The following is a 24,155-nucleotide window of genomic DNA, read 5'->3' as shown; positions in this document are numbered from 1 at the left end:
CTATCTCCCCCCTTGTACCTCTCTCTCTCCCCCCCTTGTACCTCTCTCTCTCCCCCCTTGTACCTCTCTCTCTCCCCCCCTTGTACCTCTCTCTCTCTCTCCCCCCCTGTACCTCTCTCTCTCTCCCCCCCTTGTACCTCTCTCTCTCTCCCCCCCCCTTGTACCTCTCTCTCTCTCCCCCCCCCCTTGTACCTCTCTCTCTCTCCCCCCCCCTTGTACCTCTCTCTCTCTCTCTCCCACCCCCAGTCCCGGTGCAGCTGTCTGGTCCCTGGATCAGTCCCAGTCCGGGCTACTTTTGCTCTAATTTTATCCGTTGGTATTTCTGGGCGGTCGTGAGCCGAGCTCAGCACATCGCACTGGGCGGAGCGGGACCCGGGACTCGGGACTCGGAGAGCGGAGAGCGGGACCCAGGACTAGGAGAGCCCGAGCACTGTCGGCGGGACCGCGATGGAGGCGAAGCCGGAGGCGGACGCCGATTTGGGGCAGAGGAAGCGGGCTGACAGTAAGAAGGGGAAGAAGCCGATGTTTGTGGGGCCGCCACGTCCCGCCCGGTCCCTCCTGTGTCTGAGCCTCCAGAACCCGCTCCGCAAACTCTGCATCAGCATCGTGGAATGGAAGTATCCTTCACCGAGAGGGAGAGGGAGAGGTGGAGGGGGAGTGAAACAGAGAGTGACGGCAGGAATAAATAGAGAGAGATAGAAAGAGTGAGAGGACATGCCTGGCACACAGTATATGTATTTAATGACTGAATGAGAGAGATGTAGAGTACAGGAGATCGAAAGCAACAGAGAGAAACTGGCCAAAAGAGGTGGAGGGAGGGAGAGGGAGACAGGAATAGAGTGTTACTGAGTGTGACTGAGCTGCCATTCCACACCGGCCGTGCAGCTGTCCTTGGTCGCAGTCCATATTAGGTGAGCTAGACCCTGCTCAGTGTGTCAGTGTCGGGTCACTGAGCTCACTCTCCTGTATTAAAGGGAATCACTGCCCTCCAGCTGGTTACAGCAGGAGCTCTATAAACTGCAGCTCAGTAATGTCCCTGGTCTCTGACAGAGGCCCCCTCATTCAACATTGACTCTGACAAGGGCGGGAAATTGCAAACAAATCGACTCCTTTAGGACCCTCCTGGACATTGAGACAGTGTAGAGGGAGCTTTACTCTGTATCTAACCCGTGCTGTACCTGCCCTGGGAGTGTTTGATGGGACAGTGCAGAGGGAGCTTTACTCTGTATCTAACCCGTGCTGTACCTGCCCTGGGAGTGTTTGATGGGACAGTGCAGAGGGAGCTTTACTCTGTATCTAACCCGTGCTGTACCTGCCCTGGGAGTGTTTGATGGGACAGTGCAGAGGGAGCTTTACTCTGTATCTAACCCTGTACCTGCCCTGGGAGTGTTTGATGGGACAGTGTAGGGGGAGCTTTACTCTGTATCTAACCCGTGCTGTACCTGTCCTGGGAGTGTTTGATGGGACAGTGTAGGGGGAGCTTTACTCTGTATCTAACCCGTGCTGTACCTGCCCTGGGAGTGTTTGATGGGACAGTGCAGAGGGAGCTTTACTCTGTATCTAACCCGTGCTGTACCTGTCCTGGGAGTGTTTGATGGGACAGTGTAGGGGGAGCTTTACTCTGTATCTAACCCGTGCTGTACCTGTCCTGGGAGTGTTTGATGGGACAGTGTAGGGGGAGCTTTACTCTGTATCTAACCCGTGCTGTACCTGCCCTGGGAGTGTTTGATGGGACAGTGTAGAGGGAGCTTTACTCTGTATCTAACCCGTGCTGTACCTGTCCTGGGAGTGTTTGATGGGACAGTGTAGGGGGAGCTTTACTCTGTATCTAACCCGTGCTGTACCTGCCCTGGGAGTGTTTGATGGGACAGTGTAGAGGGAGCTTTACTCTGTATCTAATCCATGCTGTACCTTTCCTGGGAGTGTTTGATGGGACAGTGTGGAGGGAGCTTTACTCTGTATCTAACCCGTGCTGTACCTGCCCTGGGAGTATTTGATGGGACAGTGTGGAGAGAGCTTTACTCTGTATCTAACCCGTGCTGTACCTGCCCTGGGAGTGTTTGATGGGACAGTGTAGAGGGAGCTTTACTCTGTATCTAACCTGTGCTGTACCTGCCCTGGGAGTGTTTGATGGGACAGTGTAGAGGGAGCTTTACTCTGTAGCTACATAGAATTACCAAAGAATGTACAGCACAGAAAGAAGCCATTCGGCCCAACTGGTCTATGCCGGTGTTTATGCTCCACACGAGCTGCCTCCCTCCCTCCTCACCCTATCAACATGTGTTTCTATTCCTTTCTTCCTCATGTGTTAATCCAGCTTCCCCTTAAATGTATCTACGCCATTCATTTCAACTACTCCTTGTGGTACCGAGTTCCACATTCTAACCACTCCCTGGGTAAAGAAGTTTCTCCTGAATTCCCTATTGAATTTATTAGTGACTGTCTTATATTTATGGCCCCTAGTTCTAGTCTCCCCACAAGTGGAAACATCTTCTCTACATCTACCCTATTAAACCTTTTCATAATCTGAATTTTTTATGGCCTTACTAACCTGTGTTGTTACTTTTAGTGATTTGTGTATTTGTATCCCCAGATCCCTCTGCTCCTCTATCCCATTTCGACTCTTATCATCCAAGCAGTACCCGATTCCCGAGTCCAAAGCGTTTATGTAAATAGCGAACAACAGTGGTCCCAACACCAATCCTTATGGAACACCATTTCCCACCTTTTGCCAGTCTGAGTAGCTACCTTTAACCCCTACTCTCTTTTTTGTTTTTTAGGCAACTTGATATCCATTCTGTTACAGGTCCCCTGGCTCCACATGCTCTGACCTTAGTCATGAGCCTATTATGTGGTACCTTATTGAAGGCCTTTTGAAAATCCATCCACTACATTACTCTTGTCGACTCTTTCTGTTCCTTCAAAGAATTCAGTAAGATTGGTTAAGCTTGACTTTCCCTCCTGAAATCCATGCTGACTATTCTTTGTTATATTTTAATTTTCTAGATGTTTTTCTATTACACCTTTGAGTAAAGATTCCATTATCTTTCCTACCACCGACGTTAAGCTAATTGGTCTGTAGTTCCCTGGACTTGTTCTTTCTCCCTTTTTAAATACAGGAATAACATTATCAGTCCGCCAGTCCTCTGGCAATATTCCTTTTTCTAATGAATTTTTATCTATATGGAATAGTGCCTCTGCAATCTCCACCCTAACTTCTTGTAATATTCGCGGTTTTATCCTCTCTAAGTTTGATTAGTTTATCAATTATCTCCCCCCTTTCTATCTTAAATGTCTTTATACCTTTATAATCTCTTCTTCTGTCATACCCACCATGTCTCCCTGGTAAATACTGAGGCAAAGTAATTATTTAATGTTTCTGCCATTTCGCTGTTGTTACCTGTGAGTTTATCCTGTGTATCTGTTAGTGGCCCTATCCCTATCCTGATTTTCCTTTTGTTATTTATGTGTCTGTGGAATACTTTACTATTTCTTTTTATATTCATTGATAATTAAATTTTGTAATTTCTCTTTGTCTTCCTAATTGTTTTTTTGACTTCCTTCCTAACCTTTTCATATTCCCTTCTGTCATCCTCTCCTATGTACTCAGTGTATGCCTTTTTCTTTATTTTCAATTTTGCTCTTATTTCTTTATTTATCCACGGTGTGTCATTACTGGCTAGTTTGTTCTTGTTTTTTCGTGGGATATATTTCTCCTGGACTCTATTAATCACAGTTTTAAATGTTTCCCATTGCTGTTCTATTTCTTTGTTCATCAGTAAATTTTTCAGTTTATTTTCCCGAGTTCCATTCATAGCCCCATAAAATTAGTGTATCTAACCCATGCTGTACCCGCCCTGGGAGTGTTTGATGGGACAGTGTAGAGGGAGCTTTACTCTGTATCTAACCCGTGCTGTACCCGCCCTGGGAGTGTTTGATGGGACAGTGTAGAGGGAGCTTTACTCTGTATCTAACCCATGCTGTACCCGCCCTGGGAGTATTTGATGGGACAGTGTAGAGGGAGCTTTACTCTGTATTTAACCCATGCTGTACCTGGCCTGGGAGTGTTTGATGGGACAGTGTAGAGGGAGCTTTACTCTGCATTTAACCCATGCTGTACCTGGCCTGGGAGTGTTTGACGGGACAGTGTAGAGGGAGCTTTACTCTGTATTTAACCCATGCTGTACCTAGCCTGGGAGTGTTTGCTGGGACAGTGGAGAGGGAGCTTTACTCTGTATCTAACCCATGCTGTACCTGCCCTGGGAGTGTTTGATGGGACAGTGTAGAGGGAGCTGTACTCTGTATCTAACCCATGCTGTACCTGCCCTGGGAGTGTTTGATGGGACAGTGTAGAGGGAGTTTTACTCTGTATCTAACCCATGCTGTACCTGCCCTGGGAGTGTTTGATGGGACAGTGTAGAGGGAGCTTTACTCTGTATCTAACCCGTGCTGTCCCTGCCCCGGGAGTGTTTGATGGAATCGTTAATCTTATTGGATAAATGAGTGGAACTTCCTTGACCCCCATTGACAGACCCTTTGAAATTATCATCCTCATCACCATCTTTGCCAATTGTGTGGCTCTCGCTGTGTACCTGCCACTTCCAGAGGATGACACCAATTCCCTGAATTTCAAGTTGGTAAGTATGCTGTGAGTGGCCTGTGCTGCGTTGTTCGAGCTCAGCTTGGCAGGACTAGGGGTGTGGAGAGTTAACCAATCGACATCCCTGTTCCTGATCGTAATCCCATGCTCCTGACAAGTAGGAGAGAGTTTGGAAAGAAGCCGGTTAAGGGGAGCTGTGATTGAGGGGTGAAAGGATTAAATAAATGGGATTAATCCAATCAATAAAACAACTTCTACTTTACGCTTTAACTGTAGAACAAATCATTTGCTGGGATCCATCCCATCTCGAGGCACAACCTACAATGGTGGGGCAAAGGGAGGGGAGGGCATTGGGAGTGTGAGGTAAATACAGAGAATATTGGAACAGGCTGGAGGGGATGAATGGGCTCCTCCAGTTTTGGAGCAGTGCTGAGTAACAGTCCTATTCCCGTGTCCAGGCACCGTTCCACAGAGGGTCCCTGTGTGAAGTGAGCTCATCATAGATGGGTGAAGCTGGTGATTGCTCAGCACAGGCTCCTCCTACAGCCAATTCTTATAAATAAACCACCAGTTACTTTGTAAACTCGACAGCGCTATAAACAGAGCTGGCGATCGGGCAACAATTCCACACAGCAGAGCCAGTCCAGCGGGCCTTCCACAGGCCCAGTGCTTTCAAACCCTGTCGGCTCTGAGCCAGGCCTTGTTTCACAGGGAAGCTTGGAACAGATAAGAGGGAGTGAGGGACAGCAAAGTGTATCAGCCAAAGGGAGCCCTTGAGGCTAGAGATAGGGGAGACCACATCCCAGGCCTGGGGGAGGGGCACCCCACTACACCTGGATTCTGATCCCTTTGCACTGGCCCTTCAAATTCTGCTGGGGGTGGGGGGCGACATGGATGGATCTTCTAGGCCACACCCCCATGGCAACCTCCCTGCTACAGGCGTGGTGCCGGAGGATTGGAGGACTGCTAATGTTGTACCGTTGTTTAAAAAGGGAGAAAGGGATAGATCGAGTAACTATAGGTCAGTCAGTCTAACCTCAGTGATGGGCAAGTTATTGGATCGATTCTGAGGGACAGTATTAATTGTCATTTGAGAAAGGCATGGGTTTAATCAAAGACAGTCAGCATGGATTTGTTAAGGGAAGATCGTGTCTGACTAATTTGATTGAATTTTTTGAGGAGGTAACAAGGAGGGTCGATGAGGGTAACGCTTTTGATGTTGTCTACATGGATTTTAGCAAGGCTTTTGACAAGGTCCCACATGGCAGACTGGTCAAAAAAGTAAAAGCCCATGGAATCCAAGGGAAAGTGGCTAATTGGATCCAAAATTGGCTCAGTGGCAGGAAGCAAAGGGTAATGGTCGACGGGTGTTTTTGTGACTAGAAGGCTGTTTCCAGTGGGGTTCCACAGGGCTCAGTACCAGGTCCCTTGCTTTTTGTGGTATACATTAATGATTTGGACTTAAATGTAGGGGGCATGATTAAGAAGTTTGCAGATGATACAAAAATTGTCCATGTGGTTGATAGTGAGGAGGAAAGCTGTCGACTGCAGGAAGATATCAATGGACTGGTCAGGTGGGCAGAAAAGTGGCAAATGGAATTCAATCCGGAGAAGTGTGAGGTAATGGATTTGGGGAGGGCAAACAAGGCAAGGGAGTACACAATAAATGGGAGGATACTGAGAGGTGTAGAGGAACAAAGGGCCTTGGAGTGCATGTCCACAGATCCCTGAAGGTAGCAGGACAGGTAGATAAGGTGGTTAAGAAGGCATATGGAATGCTTTCCTTTATTAGCCGAATATAAGAGCAGGGATGTTATGCTGGAACTGTATAAAACACTAGTTAGGCCACAGCTTGAGTACTGTGCACAGTTCTGGTCACCACATTACAGGAAAGATGTGATTGCACTAGAGAGGGTACAGAGGAGATTTACGAGGATGTTGCCAGGACTGGAGAATTTTAGCTATGAGGAAAGATTGGATAGGCTGGGGTTGTTTTCTTTGGAACAAAGGAGGCTGAGGGGAGATTTAATTGAGGTGTATAAAATTATTATGGGATTGGATAGAGTGGATAGGGAGGACCTATTTTCCTTAGCAGAGAGGTCAATAACCAGGGGGCAGAGATTTAAAGCAATTGGTAGAAGGATTAAAGGGGAGCTGAGGAGAAATGTTTTCACCCAGAGGGTGGTGGGGGTCTGGAACTCACTGCCTGAGAGGGTGGGAGAGGCAGAAACCCTCAACTCATTTAAAAAGTACTTGGATGTGCACCTGAAGTGCTGTAACCTACAGGGCTACGGACCAAGTGCTGAAAAGTGGGATCAAACTGGATAGCTCTTTTTTGGCTGGCACAGACACGACGGGCTGAATGGCCTCCTTCTGTGCCATAACTTTCTATGATTCCAAGAAGGGGAATTATTCTGGGAATTCACCCCTCGCCCACAGCTGAACCGTATTTGCCTTTAAAGGGGCTAGACCTCCTCGGGTTTACGTGGACCCCCATTCCCAGACCGACTCAGGTCTACCTGGACTCCATTCCCAAATTTTTTAAGTGGTGCACTGTTCCCCCTCTGCAACACGTGCATCCATTTTTTTCTTTGGCTCTGAGATGAGCCTGGGAGATTTGAGGCTTCACCTTTTTACAGATGGATGAGGTAACACACCCCGGTCATGTAAATGACCCTGTCCCTGGGGCTTTACAGGGAGATCTGACTGACACGAGGATACAGGTGGATCTAAGGGGAATGGGGGACACACAGACCTGAGGGGAATGGGGTACATGCAGATTTGTGGGGAATAGGCACAGGGAGATTTAAGGGGAATGGGATTACAGGTAGATCTGAGGGGAATTGGGCAGATTTGTGGGGAATAGGGGTCTAGGCAGATCTGAGGAGAATTGGGCATACAGGTAGATCCGAGGGGAAAGGGGGTACAGGCAGATCTGAAGGGAATAGGAATACAGGTGGACCCGAGGGGAACAGGGGTATTGGTAGATCGGAGTGGAATGGGATACAGGCATATCTGAGGGGAATGGGGAACAGTTAGATAAGAACGTAAGAAATAGGAGCAGGAGTAGGCCATACGGCCCCTCGAGCCTGCTCCGCCATTCAATAAAATCATGGCTGATCTTCGACCTCAACTCCACATTCCTGCTCGATCCCCATATCCCTTGATTCCTCTAGACCCCAAAAATCTATTTATCTCAGCCTTGAATATACTCAACGACTGAGCATCCACAGCCCTTGTGATAGAGAATTCCAAAGATTCACAAGCCTCTGAGTGAAGAAATTTCTCCCCAACTCAGTCCTAAATGGCTGACCCCTTATCCTGAGACTATGCCTCCTAGTTCTAGACTCTCCAGTCAGGGGAAACATCCTCTCAGCATCTACCCTGTCAACCCCCATCAGAATGGGGGTACAGGCACATCTGAGGGGAATTGGGTTACTGGCAGATCTGAAGGGTACAGGTAGATCCGAGGGGAAAGGGGATACATGCGAAGGGGAATTGCCATACAGGTGGAACAGAGGGGAATGGGGATACAGGCGGATCCGAGGGTAACTGGTACATGGTGATCTAAGGGGAATGGGGAAACAAGCAGACCTATGAAGAATGTAGGTACAAGTACATCTGAGGGTACAGGAGGATCCGAGAGTAACGGGTACTGGCAGATCTAAGGGGAGGGGTATGGGCCAATCTGTGAGGAATAGGGGTACAGGCAGATCTGTGGGGAATACGGGTACAGATAGATCTGAGGGGAATTGGGGTACAGGCAGATCTGAGGGGAATTGGGGTACAGGCAGATCTGAGGGGAATTGGGGTACAGGCAGATCTGAGGAGAATTGGGGTACAGGCAGATCTGAGGCGAATTGGGGTACAGGCAGATCTGAGGGGAATGGAGAGCAGGTAGATCTGTGGGGAATAGAGGCATAGGCGGATCTGAGGGGAGTGGGGTGCAGGAAGATCTGAGGGGAATAGGGCTACAAGGAGACATGATGGGAGTGGGAATACATGTTGAGGGGAATTGCCGTACATGTGCAACAGAGGGGAATCGGGGTACAGGTGGATCCAAGGGTAACGGGGTACACAGTGATCTAAGGTGAATGGGGTACAGACAGACCTAAGGAGAATGGGGAAACAAGCAGATCTGTGAAGAATGTAGAAACAGGCAGATCTGAGGGGAATGGGGGGTACAGGCGGATGTGAGGGGAATTGGGGTACAGGCGGATGTGAGGGGAATGGGGGGTACAGGCGGATGTGAGGGGAATGGGGGTACAGGCGGATGTGAGGGGAATGGGGGGTACAGGCGGATGTGAGGGGAATGGGGGGTACAGGCGGATGTGAGGGGAATGGGGGGTACAGGCGGATGTGAGGGGAATGGTGGGGTACAGGCGGATGTGAGGGGAATGGTGGGGTACAGGCGGATGTGAGGGGAATGGGGGGTACAGGCGGATGTGAGGGGAATGGGGGGTACAGGCGGATGTGAGGGGAATGGGGGGTACAGGCGGATGTGAGGGGAATGGGGGGTACAGGCGGATGTGAGGGGAATGGGGGGTACAGGCGGATGTGAGGGGAATGGGGGGTACAGGCGGATGTGAGGGGAATGGGGGGTACAGGCGGATGTGAGGGGAATGGGGGTGCAGGCAGATTTGAGGGGAGGGTTGCAGGCAGATGTGAGGGGAATGGGGGGTACAGCAGATATGAGGGGAATGGGGGTTACAGGTAGATCTGAGTGCAGGTAAATTTGATGAGAATGAGGTACAGGGAGATGTGCAGAATTGGGGTGCAGGCCGATCGGAGGGGAGTTGGGGCGCAGGCCGATCGGGGGGGAGTTGGGGCGCAGGCCGATCGGGGGGGAGTTGGGGCGCAGGCCGATCGGGGGGGAGTTGGGGCGCAGGCCGATCGGGGGGGAGTTGGGGCGCAGGCCGATCGGGGGGGAGTTGGGGCGCAGGCCGATCGGGGGGGAGTTGGGGCGCAGGCCGATCGGGGGGGAGTTGGGGCGCAGGCCGATCGGGGGGAGTTGGGGCGCAGGCCGATCGGGGGGGAGTTGGGGCGCAGGCCGATCGGGGGGAGTTGGGGCGCAGGCCGATCGGAGGGCAGTTCGGGTGCAGGTCGATCGGGGGGCAGTTCGGGTGCAGGCCGATTGGAGGGCAGTTGGGGTGCAGGCCGATCGTAGGGGAATAGATGTAAGTAGGTTTGGGGAGGGGGTGGGGTGGAGGCAGATTCAAGGGGAATGGGGGTACCGGCAGGCCTGTGGGTAGTGGGGTACAGCAGATCTACAGGGAATAGGTGTACAGGCGGATCTGGGAGTGTGGGCACATGCAGATCTGAGCAGAGTGGGGTACAGGCATAATTAGGGGAATAGGTATACAGGTAGATCTGAGGGGAATGGGGGTACAGGCAGATCTGAGGGGAATGGGGGTAGAGGCAGATCTGAGGGGAATGGGGTACTGGCAGATTTGGGGGAATAGGGACACAGGCAGATCTGAGAGGAATAGGATTTCAGGCAGAGCTTAGCAGAATTGGGGTACAGGCAAATCTGAGGGGAATAGGGTTACAGGCAGATCTGAGGGGTATGGGGTACAAGCAGATGTGTGGGGTACAGGCAGATATGAGAGGAATAGGCAGATGTGCGAGGAATAGGTGCACAGGCAGATCTGAGACCAATGGGGGTACAGGCAGATCCGGGAGAATGGGGTTACTGGCAGAGCTTTGTGGAATTGGGGTACAGGCATATGAGGGGAATGGGGGTACAGTTAGATTGTACAGGCAGACCTGAGGGGAACAGGGTAGATCTGAGGGAAATGGAGGTTCAGGGAGATCTGATTGGAATGGGGTTACAGTTAGACCCTAGTGGAATGGGGGTACAGGTAGGTCCGAGGGGAATGGGGGTACACGTAGGTCCGAGAGGAATGGGGTACAGGTAGTTCTGAGGCGAATGGGGGTACATGTAGATCCTGAGGCGAATGGGGGTTCAGGCATTCCCAAGGGGCATTGGGGTATACACAGCCCCGAGGCGACTGGTGGTACAGGCAGTTCTGAGGCAAATGAGGGTACAGATAGACCTGAGTAGAACACAGGTACAAGCAGATCTGATCTGAATGGGGTTACGCTTATGGATCCGAGGGGGATTGGGGTACAGGCAGATCCGAGGGGAATTGGGGTACAGGCAGATCCGAGGGGAATTGGGGTACAGGTAGATCCGAGGGGAATTGGGGTACAGGCTGATCAGTGGGGAATAGGTGTACTTCAGATCTGAGGGGAATTGAGGTGCAGGCAGATGTGAGGGGAATTGGGGTGCAGGCAGATGTGAGGGGAATAGGGATACAGGCAGACCTGAGGGGAATGGGGTAACAGGCCGATCTGAGGGGTGGGGTACAGACAGATTTCAGGGGAACGAGGGTACAGGCAGATTTCAGGGGAATGAGGGTATAGGCAGATCTGAGGGTGATGGGGGTACAGTTGGATCTGAGGGGAATGGGGGTACTGATAGGCCTGAGTAGAATGCTGGTGGAGCAGATCAGAGGGGATTTGGTGTACTGGCAATTCTGAGGGGAATAGGGGCCCAGGCACATCGAGAGACGGGGTGCAGGCAGATCTGTGGGAAATTGGATACTGGTAGATCAGAGGGGAATAGGGGTTACAGGCAGGTTTGAGAGGAATGGATTAGAGGCACATTTGAGGGGAAAGGGGTTACAGGCAGAGATTAGCGTAATTGGGGTACAGGCAGATCTGTGGGGAATAGGTGTTCCGGCAGATCAGTGGGGAGTGGGGTACAGGCCGAGCTGAGGGGGGTGGGATACAGGCAGATGTGACAGGAATTGGGGTATAGAATTATAGAAAGTTACGGCACAGAAGGAGGCCATTTGGTGTCTGTGCCTGCCGAAAAAGAGCAACCCAGCCTAATCCCACTTTCCAGCACTTGGTCCGTAGCCCTGTAGGTTACAGCACTTCAGGTGCACATCCAAGTACTTTTTAAATGAGTTGAGGGTTTCTGCCTCTACCACCCTTTCAGGCAGTGAGTTCGAGACCCCCACCACCCACTGGGTGGAAACATTTCTCCTTAGCTCCCCTCTAATCCTTCGACCAATCACTTTAAATCTCTGCCCCCTGGTTATTGACCCCTCTGCTAAGGGAAATAGGTCCTTCCTATCCACTCTATCTGGGCCTCTCATAATTTTATACACCTCAATCTCCTCTGTTCCAAAGAAAACAACCCCAGCCTCTCCAATCTTTCCTCATAGCTAAAATTCTCCAGCCCTGGCAACATCCTCGTAAATCTCCTCTGCTCCCTCTCTAGTACAATCACATCTTTCCTGTAATGTGGTGACCAGAACTGTACACAGTACTCAAGCTGTGGCCTAACTAGTGTTTTATAAAGTTCCAGCATAACCTCCCTGCTCTTACATTCTCTGCCTCGGGTAATAAAGGAAAGTATTCCTTATACATTCTTAACCGCCTCATCTACCTGTCCTTCTACCTTCAGGGATCTGTGGACATGCACTCCAAGCTCCCTCTCTCCCTCTCTTCCTCTACACCTCTCAGTATCCTCCCATTTATTGTGTACTCCCTTGCCTTGCTTGCCTCCCCAGGCCACTTTTGCTAAATCATTCTCAGCTGAGTAAAATTGGCCTTTCCCCAATTGAGAACTTTTACTCCTGTTCTATCTTTGTCCTTTTCTATATCTATGCTAAATCTAACTGAATTATGATCACTAGCACCAAAATGCTCTCCCACTGATACTCCTTCCACCTGCCCAGCTTCATTCCCTAAAACTAAATCCAGACCTGCCCTGTCTCTTGTTGGGCTTGCTACGTACTGGCTAAAAAAGTTCTCCTGAATGCAATTTAAGAATTCTGTGCCCTCTATACCATTCACAGTTTGTATCCCAGTTAATATTAGGGTAGTTGAAATCCCCTACTATTACTGCCCTATTGTTTTTGCACTTTTCAGAAATTTGCCTACATATTTGCTCTTCTATCTCCCTCTGACTGTTTGGGGGTCTATCGTACACTCCCAGCAGTGTGACTGCCCCTTTTTTGTTCTTTAGCTCGATCCAGATGGCCTCATTTGATGCTCCTTCTGTTATATCATCCCTCCTCACGGCCGTAATTGTTTCTTTAACCAATATTGTCACCCCCCTCCTTTTTTTATCCCCCTCTCCATCTCGTCTGAAAACCCTGTAACCAGGAACATTGAGCTGCCATTCCTGCCCCTCTTTAAGCCATGTTTCAGTAATAGCTAAGATATTGCATTTCCACGTGTCTATCTGTGCCCTCAACTCACCTGCCTTTTTCACTATACTCCTTGCACTGAGGTATGTACCATTAAGCACTGCCAAACTCCTTTGTTGTCTAGCTTCTAACCTTTGTTTCCTCTGCCTTCCAGACTCACTTACTAATTTTCTGCTTTCCACTTCCAGCTTTGCTTCTCTCCTTTCTGAATCTACGCTCAGGTTCCCCTGTTAGAGGGTACAGTTAGATCTTAGGGGAATGTGGGTTCATGTAGGTCTGAGAGGAATGGGGGTACATGCAATGCTTAGGAGAATGGGGGTACAGGCAATGCTGAGGGGAATGGGGGTACAGGCAATGCTGAGGGGAATGAGGGTACAGGCAATGCCGAGGGGAATGGGGTTACAGGCAATGCCGAGGGGAATGGGGGACACAGGCAGACCTGCGGGGAATGGGGGACACAGGCAGACCTGCGGGGAATGGGGGACACAGGCAGACCTGCGTGGAATGGGGGACACAGGCAGATCCGAGGGGAATGGGGGTACAGGTCGATCCGAGGGGAATGGGGGTACAGGTCGATCCGAGGGGAATGGGGGCTACAGGTCGATCCGAGGGGAATGGGGGCTACAGGCAATCCCGAGGGGAATGGGGGCTACAGGCAATCCCGAGGGGAATGGGGGCTACAGGAAATCCCGCAGGGAATGGGGGGTACAGGCCGACCCGCGGGGAATGGGGGGTACAGGCCGACCCGCGGGGGATGGGGGTACAGGCCGACCCGCGGGGGATGGGGGTACAGGCAGACCCGCGGGGGATGGGGGTACAGGCAGACCCGTGGGGGATGGGGGTACAGGCAGACCCACGGGGGATGTAGGGTACAGGCAGATCTGAGGGGAATGGGGGTACAGGCAGATCTGGGGGAATGGGGGTACAGGCAGATCTTTGGGGAATTGGGGTTACAGGCAGATCATAGAATCATAGAAAATTTATGGCACACAAGGAGACCATTTGGCCCATTGTGTCCGTGCTGGCCGAAAATGAGCCACCCAGCCTAATCACTTACCAGCACTTGGTCCATAGTCCTGTCGGATACGGCGCTTCAGGTGCCTATCCAAGTACTTTTTAAATGCAATGAGGGTTTCTGCCTCTACAACCCTTTCAGACAGGGAGTTCCAGACCCTTCCCGCTCTTCGGGTGAAAAAATTCTCCTTCGCTCCCCTCTAATCCTTCTACCAATTACTTTAAATCTATGCCCCCTGGTTATTGACCTCTCTGCTAAGGGAAATGGGTCCTTCCTATCCACTCTATCTAGGTCCCTCATAATTTTGTGCACCTCAATTAAATCACCCCACAGCCTCCTCTGTTCCAAAGAAAACAACCCCAGCCTATCCAATCTTTCCTTATAGCTAAAAATTCTCCAGTCCTGGCAACATCCTCGTAAATCTCCTCTGTACCCTCTCTAGTACAATCACATCTTTCCTGTAATGTGGTGACCAGAACTGTACACAGTACTCAAGCTGTGGGCTAACTAGTGTTTTATACAGTTCCAGCATAACCTCCCTGCTCTTATATTCTCTGCCTCGGGTAATAAGGGAAAATATCCCGTATACCTTCTTAACCGCCTCATCTACCTGCCCTGCTACCTTCAGGGATCTGTGGACATGCACTCCAAGGCCCTTTGTTCCTCTACACCTCTCAGTATCCTCCCATTTATTGTGTACTCCCTTGCCTTGTTTGCTCTCCCCAAATGCATTACCTCACACTTTTCCGGATTGAATTCCATTTGCCACTTTTCTGCCCACCTGACCAGTCCATTGATATCTTCCTGCAGTCTACAGCTTTCCTCCTCACTATCAACCACACGGCCAATTTTTGTATCATCTGCAAACTTCTTAATCATGCCCCCTACATTTAAGTCCAATTCATTAATATATATCACAAAAAGCAAGGGACCTAATACTGAGCCCTGTGGAACCCCACTGGAAACAGCCTTCCAGTCGCAAAAACACCCGTTGACCATGACCCTTTGCTTCCTGCCACTGAGCCAATTTTGGATCCAATTTGCCACTTTCCCTTGGATCCCATGGGCTTTTACTTTTTTGACCAGTCTGCCATGTGGGACCTTGTCAAACGCCTTGCTAAAATCCATGTAGACAACATCAAAAGTGTTACCCTCATCGACCCTCCTTGTTACCTCCTCAAAAAATTCAATCAAGTTAGTCAGACACGACCTTCCCTTAACAAATCCATGCTGACTGTCTTTGATTAACCAGTGCCTTTCTAAATGACTATTTATGCTCTCCATCAGAATCAATTCCAGTAATTTTCCTACCTCCAAGGTTGGACTAACTGGCCTGTAATTGCTCGGTCTTTCTCTCTCTCAGTTTTTAGAAAAAGATCTGAGAGGAGTGGGGTACAGAGACATCTGATAGGAGGGGTGCAGGCAGATCTGTGGGGAATCGGGTATAGGTGGATCTGAGGGTAATAGGGGTTACAGGCAGATCTGAGGGTGTGGGATACCGGCAGATTTGACGGGAGTGGGCTACAGTTAGATCTGAGGGGAATGTGAGTTTATGTCGGTCTGAGGGAAATGGGGGGGTACAGACAATCCCGCAGGGAATGGGGGTACATGCAGACCTGAGGGGAATGGGGGGGGGGGCAGGTACAGATAGACCGGAGGGGGAGCGGGGCTGCGGGCGGACCGGAGGGGGAGCGGGGCTGCGGGCGGACCGGAGGGGGAGCGGGGCTGCGGGCGGACCGGAGGGGGAGCGGGGCTGCGGGCGGACCGGAGGGGGAGCGGGGCTGCGGGCGGACCGGAGGGGGAGTGGGGCTGCGGGCGGACCGGAGGGGGAGCGGGGCTGCGGGCGGACCGGAGGGGGAGCGGGGCTGCGGGCGGACTGTACAGGCATATCCGAGGGGAAGCAGGGGTACAGGTAGACCTGAGGGGAAGCAGGGGTACAGGTAGACCTGAGGGGAAGCAGGGGTACAGGTAGACTTGAGGGGAAGCAGGGGTACAGGTAGACTTGAGGGGAAGCAGGGGTACAGGTAGACCTGAGGGGAATGGGTGTACAGGCAGATCCGTGAAGAATTGGGATACAGGCAGATCCAAGGCAAATGGGGTTAGAGGCAGATCTGAGAGGGGGAGTACAAGCAGATCTGTGAGGACAGGGGTACTGGCAAATTTGATGGGACTGGGGTACAGTTAGATCTGAGGGGTGTTTGGGTTTATGTAGGTCTGAGGACAATGGGGGTACAGACAATCCCGTGGGGAATGGGGGTACAGGCAGACCTGAAGGGGGTGGGGGTTACAGGCAGATCCAAAGAGATTGGATGCACAGGCAAATCCATGGAGAATTGGGGTATAGGCAGATCTGAGGGGAATGGGGTTAGAGGCAGATCTGAGAGGATATAGGGGTACGGGTAAACCTGAGAGGAATGGGAGTACAGGCTGATATGCGGTGACTGGGGCCACAGGCAGACCTGAGGGGAATAGGGTACAGGCAGATCTAAGAGGAACAGGGTAAGGCAAGACCTAATGGGGTTACAGGCAGAGCTTAGCGGAACTGGGGTACAGGTAGATATGCCAGTCTATATGAAGATTAAATAATTGCATTACCCTTGTTACATGCTCCTCTAATTTCCTGATTTACACTCTGTCCAACACTACAACTACTGTTACGGGGGCCTATAAACTACTCCCACCAGTGTTTTCTGCCCCTTCTTATTTCTTAGCTCCACCCATACCAATTCCACATCCTGATTTTCTGAGCTAAGACCCTTTCTCACTACTGCCTTTATCTCATCCTTTATTATCAGGGCTACCCGCCCCCCCTTTCCATTTTGCCTATCTTTTCTAAAAGTCAAGTACCCTGGAATATTTAGTTCCCAACCTTGGTCACCCTGCAACCAAGTATCAGTAATGTTTACTAGATCAAACCCATTTATCTCTATTTGTGCCATTAATTCATCTATCTTGTTACGGATGCTTTGCGGATTCAGATATAGTGCCCTTAATTTTAACTTTTTACTGTTCTTCTCTGATGTGACCTTAGTCACTAATGCCCTATTACCTTTATTAAACTCTCTGTCCCTTCCTGACATACTCTGCTTCTTTTTACCCAAATCGCTACTCTGCTCTACAGCCTTGACTTTTCTTTTTAGACCTATAAACGTACCCTTTCCTGAACCCTCCCCTCTTATTAGTTTAAAGCCCTATCTACCGCCCTAGTTATTTGATTCGTCAGGACACTGGTCCCAGCCCGATTTAAGTGGAGCCCATCCCAACGGAACAGCTCCCTCTTTCCCCAGAACTGATGCCAGTGCCCCATGAATTGAAAGCCCTGCTTCCCACACCACTCTTTCAGCCACACATTTAACCATCTAATCCTGTTTGTCCCTATGCCAATTTGCACGTGGCTCAGGTAGTAATCCAGAGGTTATTACCTTTGAAATTCTGCTTTTTAATTTAGACCTGAACTCCTCAAACTCTCTCAGCAGAACCTCATTCCTAGTTCTACCCATGTCATTGGTTCGTACATGGACCACGACAACTGGATCCTCCCCCTCATGCTCCAAGTTCTTCTCCAGCCACAAGGAGATGTCCTTAACCCTGGCACCAGGCAGGCAACACAGCCTTCGGGACTCCCAGTCACGGCTGCAGAGAACAGTATCTATCCCCCTGACTATACTATCCACCAACACTGACACATTCCTTTTCGCTCCCCCCACGGTACCGTGGTCAGTTTGCCCATCCTTCCTGCAATCTTTGTTCTTATCCACGCAGGTAGCAAGTACCTCGTACCTGTTGGACAAGGGCAAAGGCTGAGGCTCCTCCACCACTGCATCCGGGGTCTCCTTACCTGCCTGACTCTCAGTCACAACCTCCTGTCCCTCACCACTAACCAAATCTAAACCACTACCTAACCTAAGGGGTGTGACTGCCTTCTGTCTCAAAGTGTTCAGGTAACTCTCCCCCTCCCTGATGCATCGCAATGTCTGCAGCTCGGGCTCAAAAACTCTGAGCCGAAGTTCCTCGAGTTGCAGACACTTACCGCAGATGTGGTTGCCTGGGATCTCGCTGCTCTCCACAAACTCCCACATGCTGCAGTTAACATCTGCGGCGAATGGGGGTACAGGCAGATGTGAGGGGGAATGGGGGTATGGGCAGATGTGCGGGCAATGAGTCTGTGGGGGAATGGGTGTGCAGGCAGATGTGCGGGGGAATGGGGGTACGGGCAGATGTGTGGGGGAATGGGTGTGCAGGCAGATGTGCGGGGTAATGGGGGTACAGGCAGTCCTGAGGCTATTGGCTTGGAGGAGCGATGCCAATGAGTTGTTAATGTCTTGGTGAAGACTGTTTGAAGGATTGATGGGATTCCATCACCAGGCTTCTCTCTTTCTTTCCTTGCAGGAAAAGGTTGAATACATCTTCCTGATAGTGTTCACAATAGAAGCGTTTCTGAAAATCATTGTGTATGGATTTCTGTTTCACCCAGATGCTTACCTACGGAATTGCTGGAATATACTGGATTTTGTCATCGTCTTTGTGGGGTAAGTTCCAGGGTGAGCAGTCATGGCCTGTTCATTATCACAGTTCCTACAAATATCTTTTAATTAACACATTCATCACTTTGGTGAAAAATAGACTTTTGTCTGTGTTGAATTTTTAAACTAGTATTCTGTATTGTTAGAAACAGGATGTAAGAAGTTAACTCCCAAGGGCGCACAATACATTTTTTAATAGGAAAGCGTTCAACCCGGTCGGGGCAAATTAGCAAGAAAGAACTCCATAACATGAAAGAAAGAAAGAACTTGCAATTCTACAGCGTCTTTAACAACCTCAAGACCTCCCAAAGTGCTTTACAACCAACAAAGTATTTTTGAAGTGTAGTCACTGTTGTAATGTAGGAAATGTGGCAGCCAATTTGCACACAGCAAGATCCCACAAACAGCAATCAGATAATGACCAGATAATTTGTTTCAGTGATTTTGGTTGAGGGATAAATATTGCCCAGGACACCGGGGAGAACTCCCCTGCTCTTCTTTGAATAGTGGACATGGGATCGTTTACATCCACCTGAGAGGGCAGACGGGGCCTCGGTTTAATATCTCATCCGAAAGACTCCCTCAGTATGGGGAGTGTCAGCCTGGATTAAGGGCTCAAGCATATGCAATGGGACTCAAATCCACAACCTTCTGACTCGGAAGTGAGAGTCCTACCCACTGAGCCACGGTTGGGACCTTGTAAGAGGCTTCACAACCTACACATTTGGTTCTCTGAAACTTGATTGATTCGGGCTGTTACATTTCATCACAGACATCTTGTGAAAATTCAACTATCCATTAAATATTGACAAATGGTTACATAGTGTCTACAGCACAGATACAGGCCATTTGGCCCAACTGGTCTAGCCCCAGCCTGTTCAGCCTTTCTGGACAAGGATGTCCTCTCAGTTCTGGTATCATCCTTGTGAAGCTTTTTTGCACCTTTTCTATTACCTCTATATCCTTTCTATAATTATGGAGACCAGAACTGTTCACAGTGCTCCAAGTGTGGTCTCACCAAGGTTCTATACAAGTTTAACATAACTTCTCTGTTTTCAATTCTGTCTCTCTAGAAATGAACCCTAGTGCTGGATTTGCCTTTTTTATGGCCTTAGTAACCTGCGTCGCTACTTTTAATGATTTGTGTATCTGTACCCTGAGGCCTCTTTGCTCCTCTACCCTGTTTAGACTCTTATTATCCAAGCAGTATGTGGTCTCTTTATTCTTCCTTTCAAAATGAACCAGCTCACATTTATCTATCTTGAAATTCATTTTGCCAATTGCAAGCCCATTCTGCAAGTTTATTAATGTCCTCTTGTGTTTTGTCGCAGTCCTCCTTTGCATTAATACAGTCCCCAATCTGGTGACATCCGCAAATTTTGAAATTGTACTTCCAATTCCCAAGTTGAAATCTTTACAGTTGTTTGATCTAATGAGAGATGCAGCCTTTGCCTCAGTATAACTTCAAATGAGATCAGATTGAATTTGCAGGGGAGGTTGGTTTGACCTGAGTCAGTCTGTATTCAGGTGTTCAAGTCTGATAGTAAATCAGCTGCAGAGCGGTGAGATTTTGTTTTGTGCTGAGCTAGTGGAAGAGTTCGGTCAGACTGAGGCTGCATCAAGTCTACATTAAGCGGGAAGCAACTGGCATATTTATTATTTGATGCAGTCTGGAGTAGGGTAACTTATGTTTCACTGTGCTCTATTGTTCACTGTTCATTCATCTCTCATTTGTCAACAAAACCACTTGTTGGTTTGGACACGAGTGGACATTCAGTCCGTTTATTGAAGAGAGCAGAACCATTTGGCAGTTGATTTACACATTCCAGCCCAGGAGCTGGTGCACAGCCAGGGTTCCTGCCCCAATCCCAAGCACTCACTAACATCTATCTAGATCAAAAGCAAAATACTGCAGATGCTGGAAATCTGAAATAAAAACCGAAAATGCTGGAGAAGCTCAGCGAGTCAGGCAGCATCTGTGGAGAAAGAAACAGAGTTCAGATCGATGACCTTTCGTCAGAACTGGAAGAAGTTAAAGATTAAACAGTTTTTAAGCAAGTACAGAGACTGGGAAAGTGGGGGGTACAAAGGAGGGGAGGAAAGAACAAAAGGGAGGGTCTGTGATAGGGTGGAGGGCAGGAGTGATTAAACGACAAAAGGAATGATGGTGCAAGGCAAGAAGTGTGGTAATGGGATAGGTTAAGAAACAAAAGATCAGTCTAGAGGAGCTGTAAATGGCAGCATCAGAACCATAACCAGCACCTGCTATCTGAGAAAATGAGAGCAGTGATTATGATCTGAAGTTATTGAAATCAATGTTGAGTCCGGAAGGGAGTGGGACAGGGAATTAAAATGGCAAGCGACCGGCAGGTCAGGGTCACACCTGCAGACTGAGTGGAGGTGTTGAACAAAGCAATTACCTAATCTGCGTTTGGTCTCCCCAATGTAGAGGAGACCACATTGTGAGCAGCGGATACGGTACACAATCTGCTGCTGCCATTTACAGCTACCCCTGACCAATCTTTTGTTTCTTAACCTGTCCCATAACCACCTTCCTTGCCTTGCACCCTCATCCCTTTTGTCGTTTAATCGCTCTTGCCTGCCACCCTATCACAGACCTTCCCTTTTGTACTTTCCTCCCCTCCTTTGTACCACCCCCCGCTTCCAACCTGGCTTAAAAACTGTTTAATCTTTAACATCTTCCAGTTCTGACAAAGGGTCATTGACCTGAAACGTTAACTCTGTTCCTTTCTCCACAGATGCTGTCTCACTTGCTGAGTATTTCCAGCGTTTTCTGTTTTTAACCATCTATCTAGATATTGGACAGAAAAGGGTGCACGTCAGATCATAGGGGCCTTGAGGCCAATTCGTGGGAGCGGCTGATGACACTGAATTCAAGAAAATATCTAACAGACTGAATGCAGGAGAGAGCAGAGTGTACAGCCTCGGCTCTGGGCGTACGGCCTCGGCTCTGGGCGTACGGCCTCGGCTCTGGGCGTACGGCCTCGGCTCTGGGCGTGTACAGCGTTTGCTCTATATATTCGGGACAGTGAGATGCTTCTGTAACTATCAATGGTCAGTCGCTTGAGGCAGATTGGCAGGTGCTGTCCCACTGACCGACTCTCTCCTTCCCTTGCAGGCTCTTCACTGTCGCACTGGAACAGCTTAGTCCGTCAGCCAAGAACGCAGGATTCGATGTAAAGGCCCTTCGAGCATTCCGGGTTCTCAGACCCCTACGTCTGGTGTCGGGCGTTCCCAGTAAGTACACAAGGAGTTGCTATCTTTTTCAACACAGAAGTTTAATGGGTTGTTTATTCAGGGTAAGGGTCACTCACTGTAACTGTCAAGAGTCACTGTTTATTCGTGATAACGGTCACTCACTGTGTAACTGTACAGAGTCACTGTTTATTCAGGGTAAGGGTCACTCACTGTGTAACTGTACAGAGTCACTGTTTATTCAGGGTAAGGGTCACTCACTGTGTAACTGTACAGAGTCCCTGTTTATTCAGGGTAACAGTCACTCACTGTGTAACTGTACAGAGTCACTGTTTATTCAGGGTAACAGTCACTCACTGTGTAACTGTACAGAGTCACTGTTTATTCAGGGTAAGGGTCACTCACTGTGTAACTGTACAGAGTCACTGTTTATTCATGATAAGGGTCACTCACTGTGTAACTGTACAGAGTCACTGTTTATTCATGATAAGGGTCACTCACTGTGTAACTGTACAGAGTCACTGTTTGTTTATTCAGGGTAACTGTCACTCACTGTGTACATAGAATTATATAGAATTTACAGCACAGAAACAGGACATTCAGACCCACTGGTCTGTGCCGGTGTTTGTGCTCCATACGAACCTCTTCCCTCCATACTTCATCTCACCCTATCAGCATATCCTTCTATTCCTTTCTCCCTCACATGTTTATCCAGCTTCCCCTTAAATACATCCATGTTAGTCGCCTCAACTACTCCTTGTGGTAGTGAGTTCCACATTCTAAACACTCTCTGGGTTAAGAAGTTTCTCCTGAATTCCCTACTAGATTTATTAGTGACTATCTTATATTTATGGCCCCCTAGTTCTGGTCTCCCCCACAAGTGGAAACATCTTCTCTACATCTACCTTATCAAACCCTTTCATAATCTTAAACACATCTATCAGGTCACCTCTCAGCCTTCTGTTTTCCAGAGAAAAGAGCCCCAGCCTGTTCAATCATTTCTGATAAGTATATCCTCTGAGTTCTGGTATCATCCTTGATAATCTCGAGTGCCTCTATATCCTTTTTCTATAATTATGGAGACCAGAACTGTTCACAGTGCTCCAAGTGTGGTCTAACCAAGGTTCAATACAAGTTTAACATAACTTCTCTGCTTTTCAATTCTATCCCTCCAGAAATGAACCCCCATGCTTGATTTGCCTTTTTTTATGACCTTATTAACCTGTGTCACTACTTTGTGATTTGTGCATCTGTACCCCCGATCCCTCTGCTCCTCTATCCCATTTAGATTCTTATTTTCCAAGCAGTATGTGGCCTCCTTATTCTTCCTACCACAATGCACCACCTCACACTTAACTATATTGAAACTCATTTGCAAATTACACACCCATTCTGCCAGTTTATTAATGTCTTCCTGCATTTACTCACAGTCCTCCTCAGTATTAACTTTACCCCCAATTTGGTGTCGTCTGCAAATTTTGAAATTGTATTTCCGATTCCCAAGTCTAAAGCGTTGATGTAAATGGTGAACAACAGTGGTCCCAGCACCGATCCCTGTGGAACACCACTTCCCACCTTTTGCCAGTCTGAGTAACTACCTTCAACACCTACTCTCTGTTTTCTGTTTTGTAGCCAGTTTGCTATCCATTCTGCTACCTGTCCCCTGACTCCACACGCTCTGACCTTAGTCATAAATCTACAATGCAGTACCTTATCGAAGAATTTTGAAAATCTAAATGCAATGTCTACTGCATTACCCTTTTCTACTCTTTCTGTTACTCCTAAAAAGAATTCAATAATTTTGGTCAAGCTTGACTTTCCCTTCTGAAATCCGTGCTTTATTATATTTTCATTTTCGAGATGTTTTTCTATTGCATCTTTGAGTAAAGATTCCATTATCTATCCTATCACTGACGTTAAGCTACTTGGTCTATAGTTTCCTGATGTGGAGATGCCGGTGATGGACTGGGGTGGAAAAATGTGAGGAGTCGCACAGCACCAGGTTATAGTCCAACAGTTTTATTTGAAATCACAAGCTTTCGGAGCTTTGCTCCTTCGTCAGGTGAAGTGAAGAGTTCCATAAAGGCACAGCATATATAGTCAGAGAGCAATGCCTGGTGATTACAGATAATCTTTCTAACTGCCCTTTATCACACCTCGGCAGAGAGATAATCACAGCAATCAAAGGAGTGAATGGTGCTCAGACAGGTTAGTCAGGGAAACGTTACATCCAGGAATACTGAGGTGGGGTCACAAGGGGTCACAAATGTAGCAGATGCTGGGGTTTGTATTAAAAACAGATAACTTTTTTTGCTGGAAATCGCAGCAGGTCCTGCCGCATCTGTATATGGAGAACAAGCCAACTACGACTTGAGTCTGGATGACTCTACGTCAGGTGGGGTTACATGTAGCGTGACATGAACCCAAGATCCCCGTTGTCGTGTGTCTCGAAGGCCGCCTTGGAGAACGCTTACCCGAAGATCGGAGGCTGAATGTCCTTGACTGCTGAAGTGTTCCCCGACTGGGAGGGAACCCTCCTGTCTGGCGATTGTTGTGCGGTGTCCGTTCATCCGTTG

The 24,155-nt window shown here is 49.0% G+C and overlaps 1 protein-coding gene across 2 annotated transcripts in view; it reads left to right on the top strand.

Annotated features, from left to right (window-relative positions):
• Window positions 1-258: 258 nt before the first annotated feature.
• The window catches only part of LOC137311116 (voltage-dependent L-type calcium channel subunit alpha-1S-like), a 183,881-nt gene continuing 159,984 nt past the window's right edge, over window positions 259-24,155 (top strand). The window contains exons 1-4 of one of the 2 annotated variants that reach the window (XM_067978484.1): window positions 259-617; window positions 4,532-4,637; window positions 18,230-18,369; window positions 21,503-21,621. In XM_067978484.1, the coding sequence (XP_067834585.1) occupies window positions 448-617; window positions 4,532-4,637; window positions 18,230-18,369; window positions 21,503-21,621 (535 nt within the window). In that variant the 5' untranslated portion in view covers window positions 259-447. The remainder of the gene's footprint in view (window positions 618-4,531; window positions 4,638-18,229; window positions 18,370-21,502; window positions 21,622-24,155) is intronic. The other variant, XM_067978483.1, reaches the window with a different exon arrangement.

The sequence above is a fragment of the Heptranchias perlo genome, unplaced genomic scaffold (genome assembly GCF_035084215.1).
Source record: "Heptranchias perlo isolate sHepPer1 unplaced genomic scaffold, sHepPer1.hap1 HAP1_SCAFFOLD_297, whole genome shotgun sequence".
In the NCBI taxonomy this organism is placed as follows: Eukaryota; Metazoa; Chordata; class Chondrichthyes; order Hexanchiformes; family Hexanchidae; genus Heptranchias; species Heptranchias perlo.
This window is presented reverse-complemented; position numbering and strand designations above follow the sequence as displayed.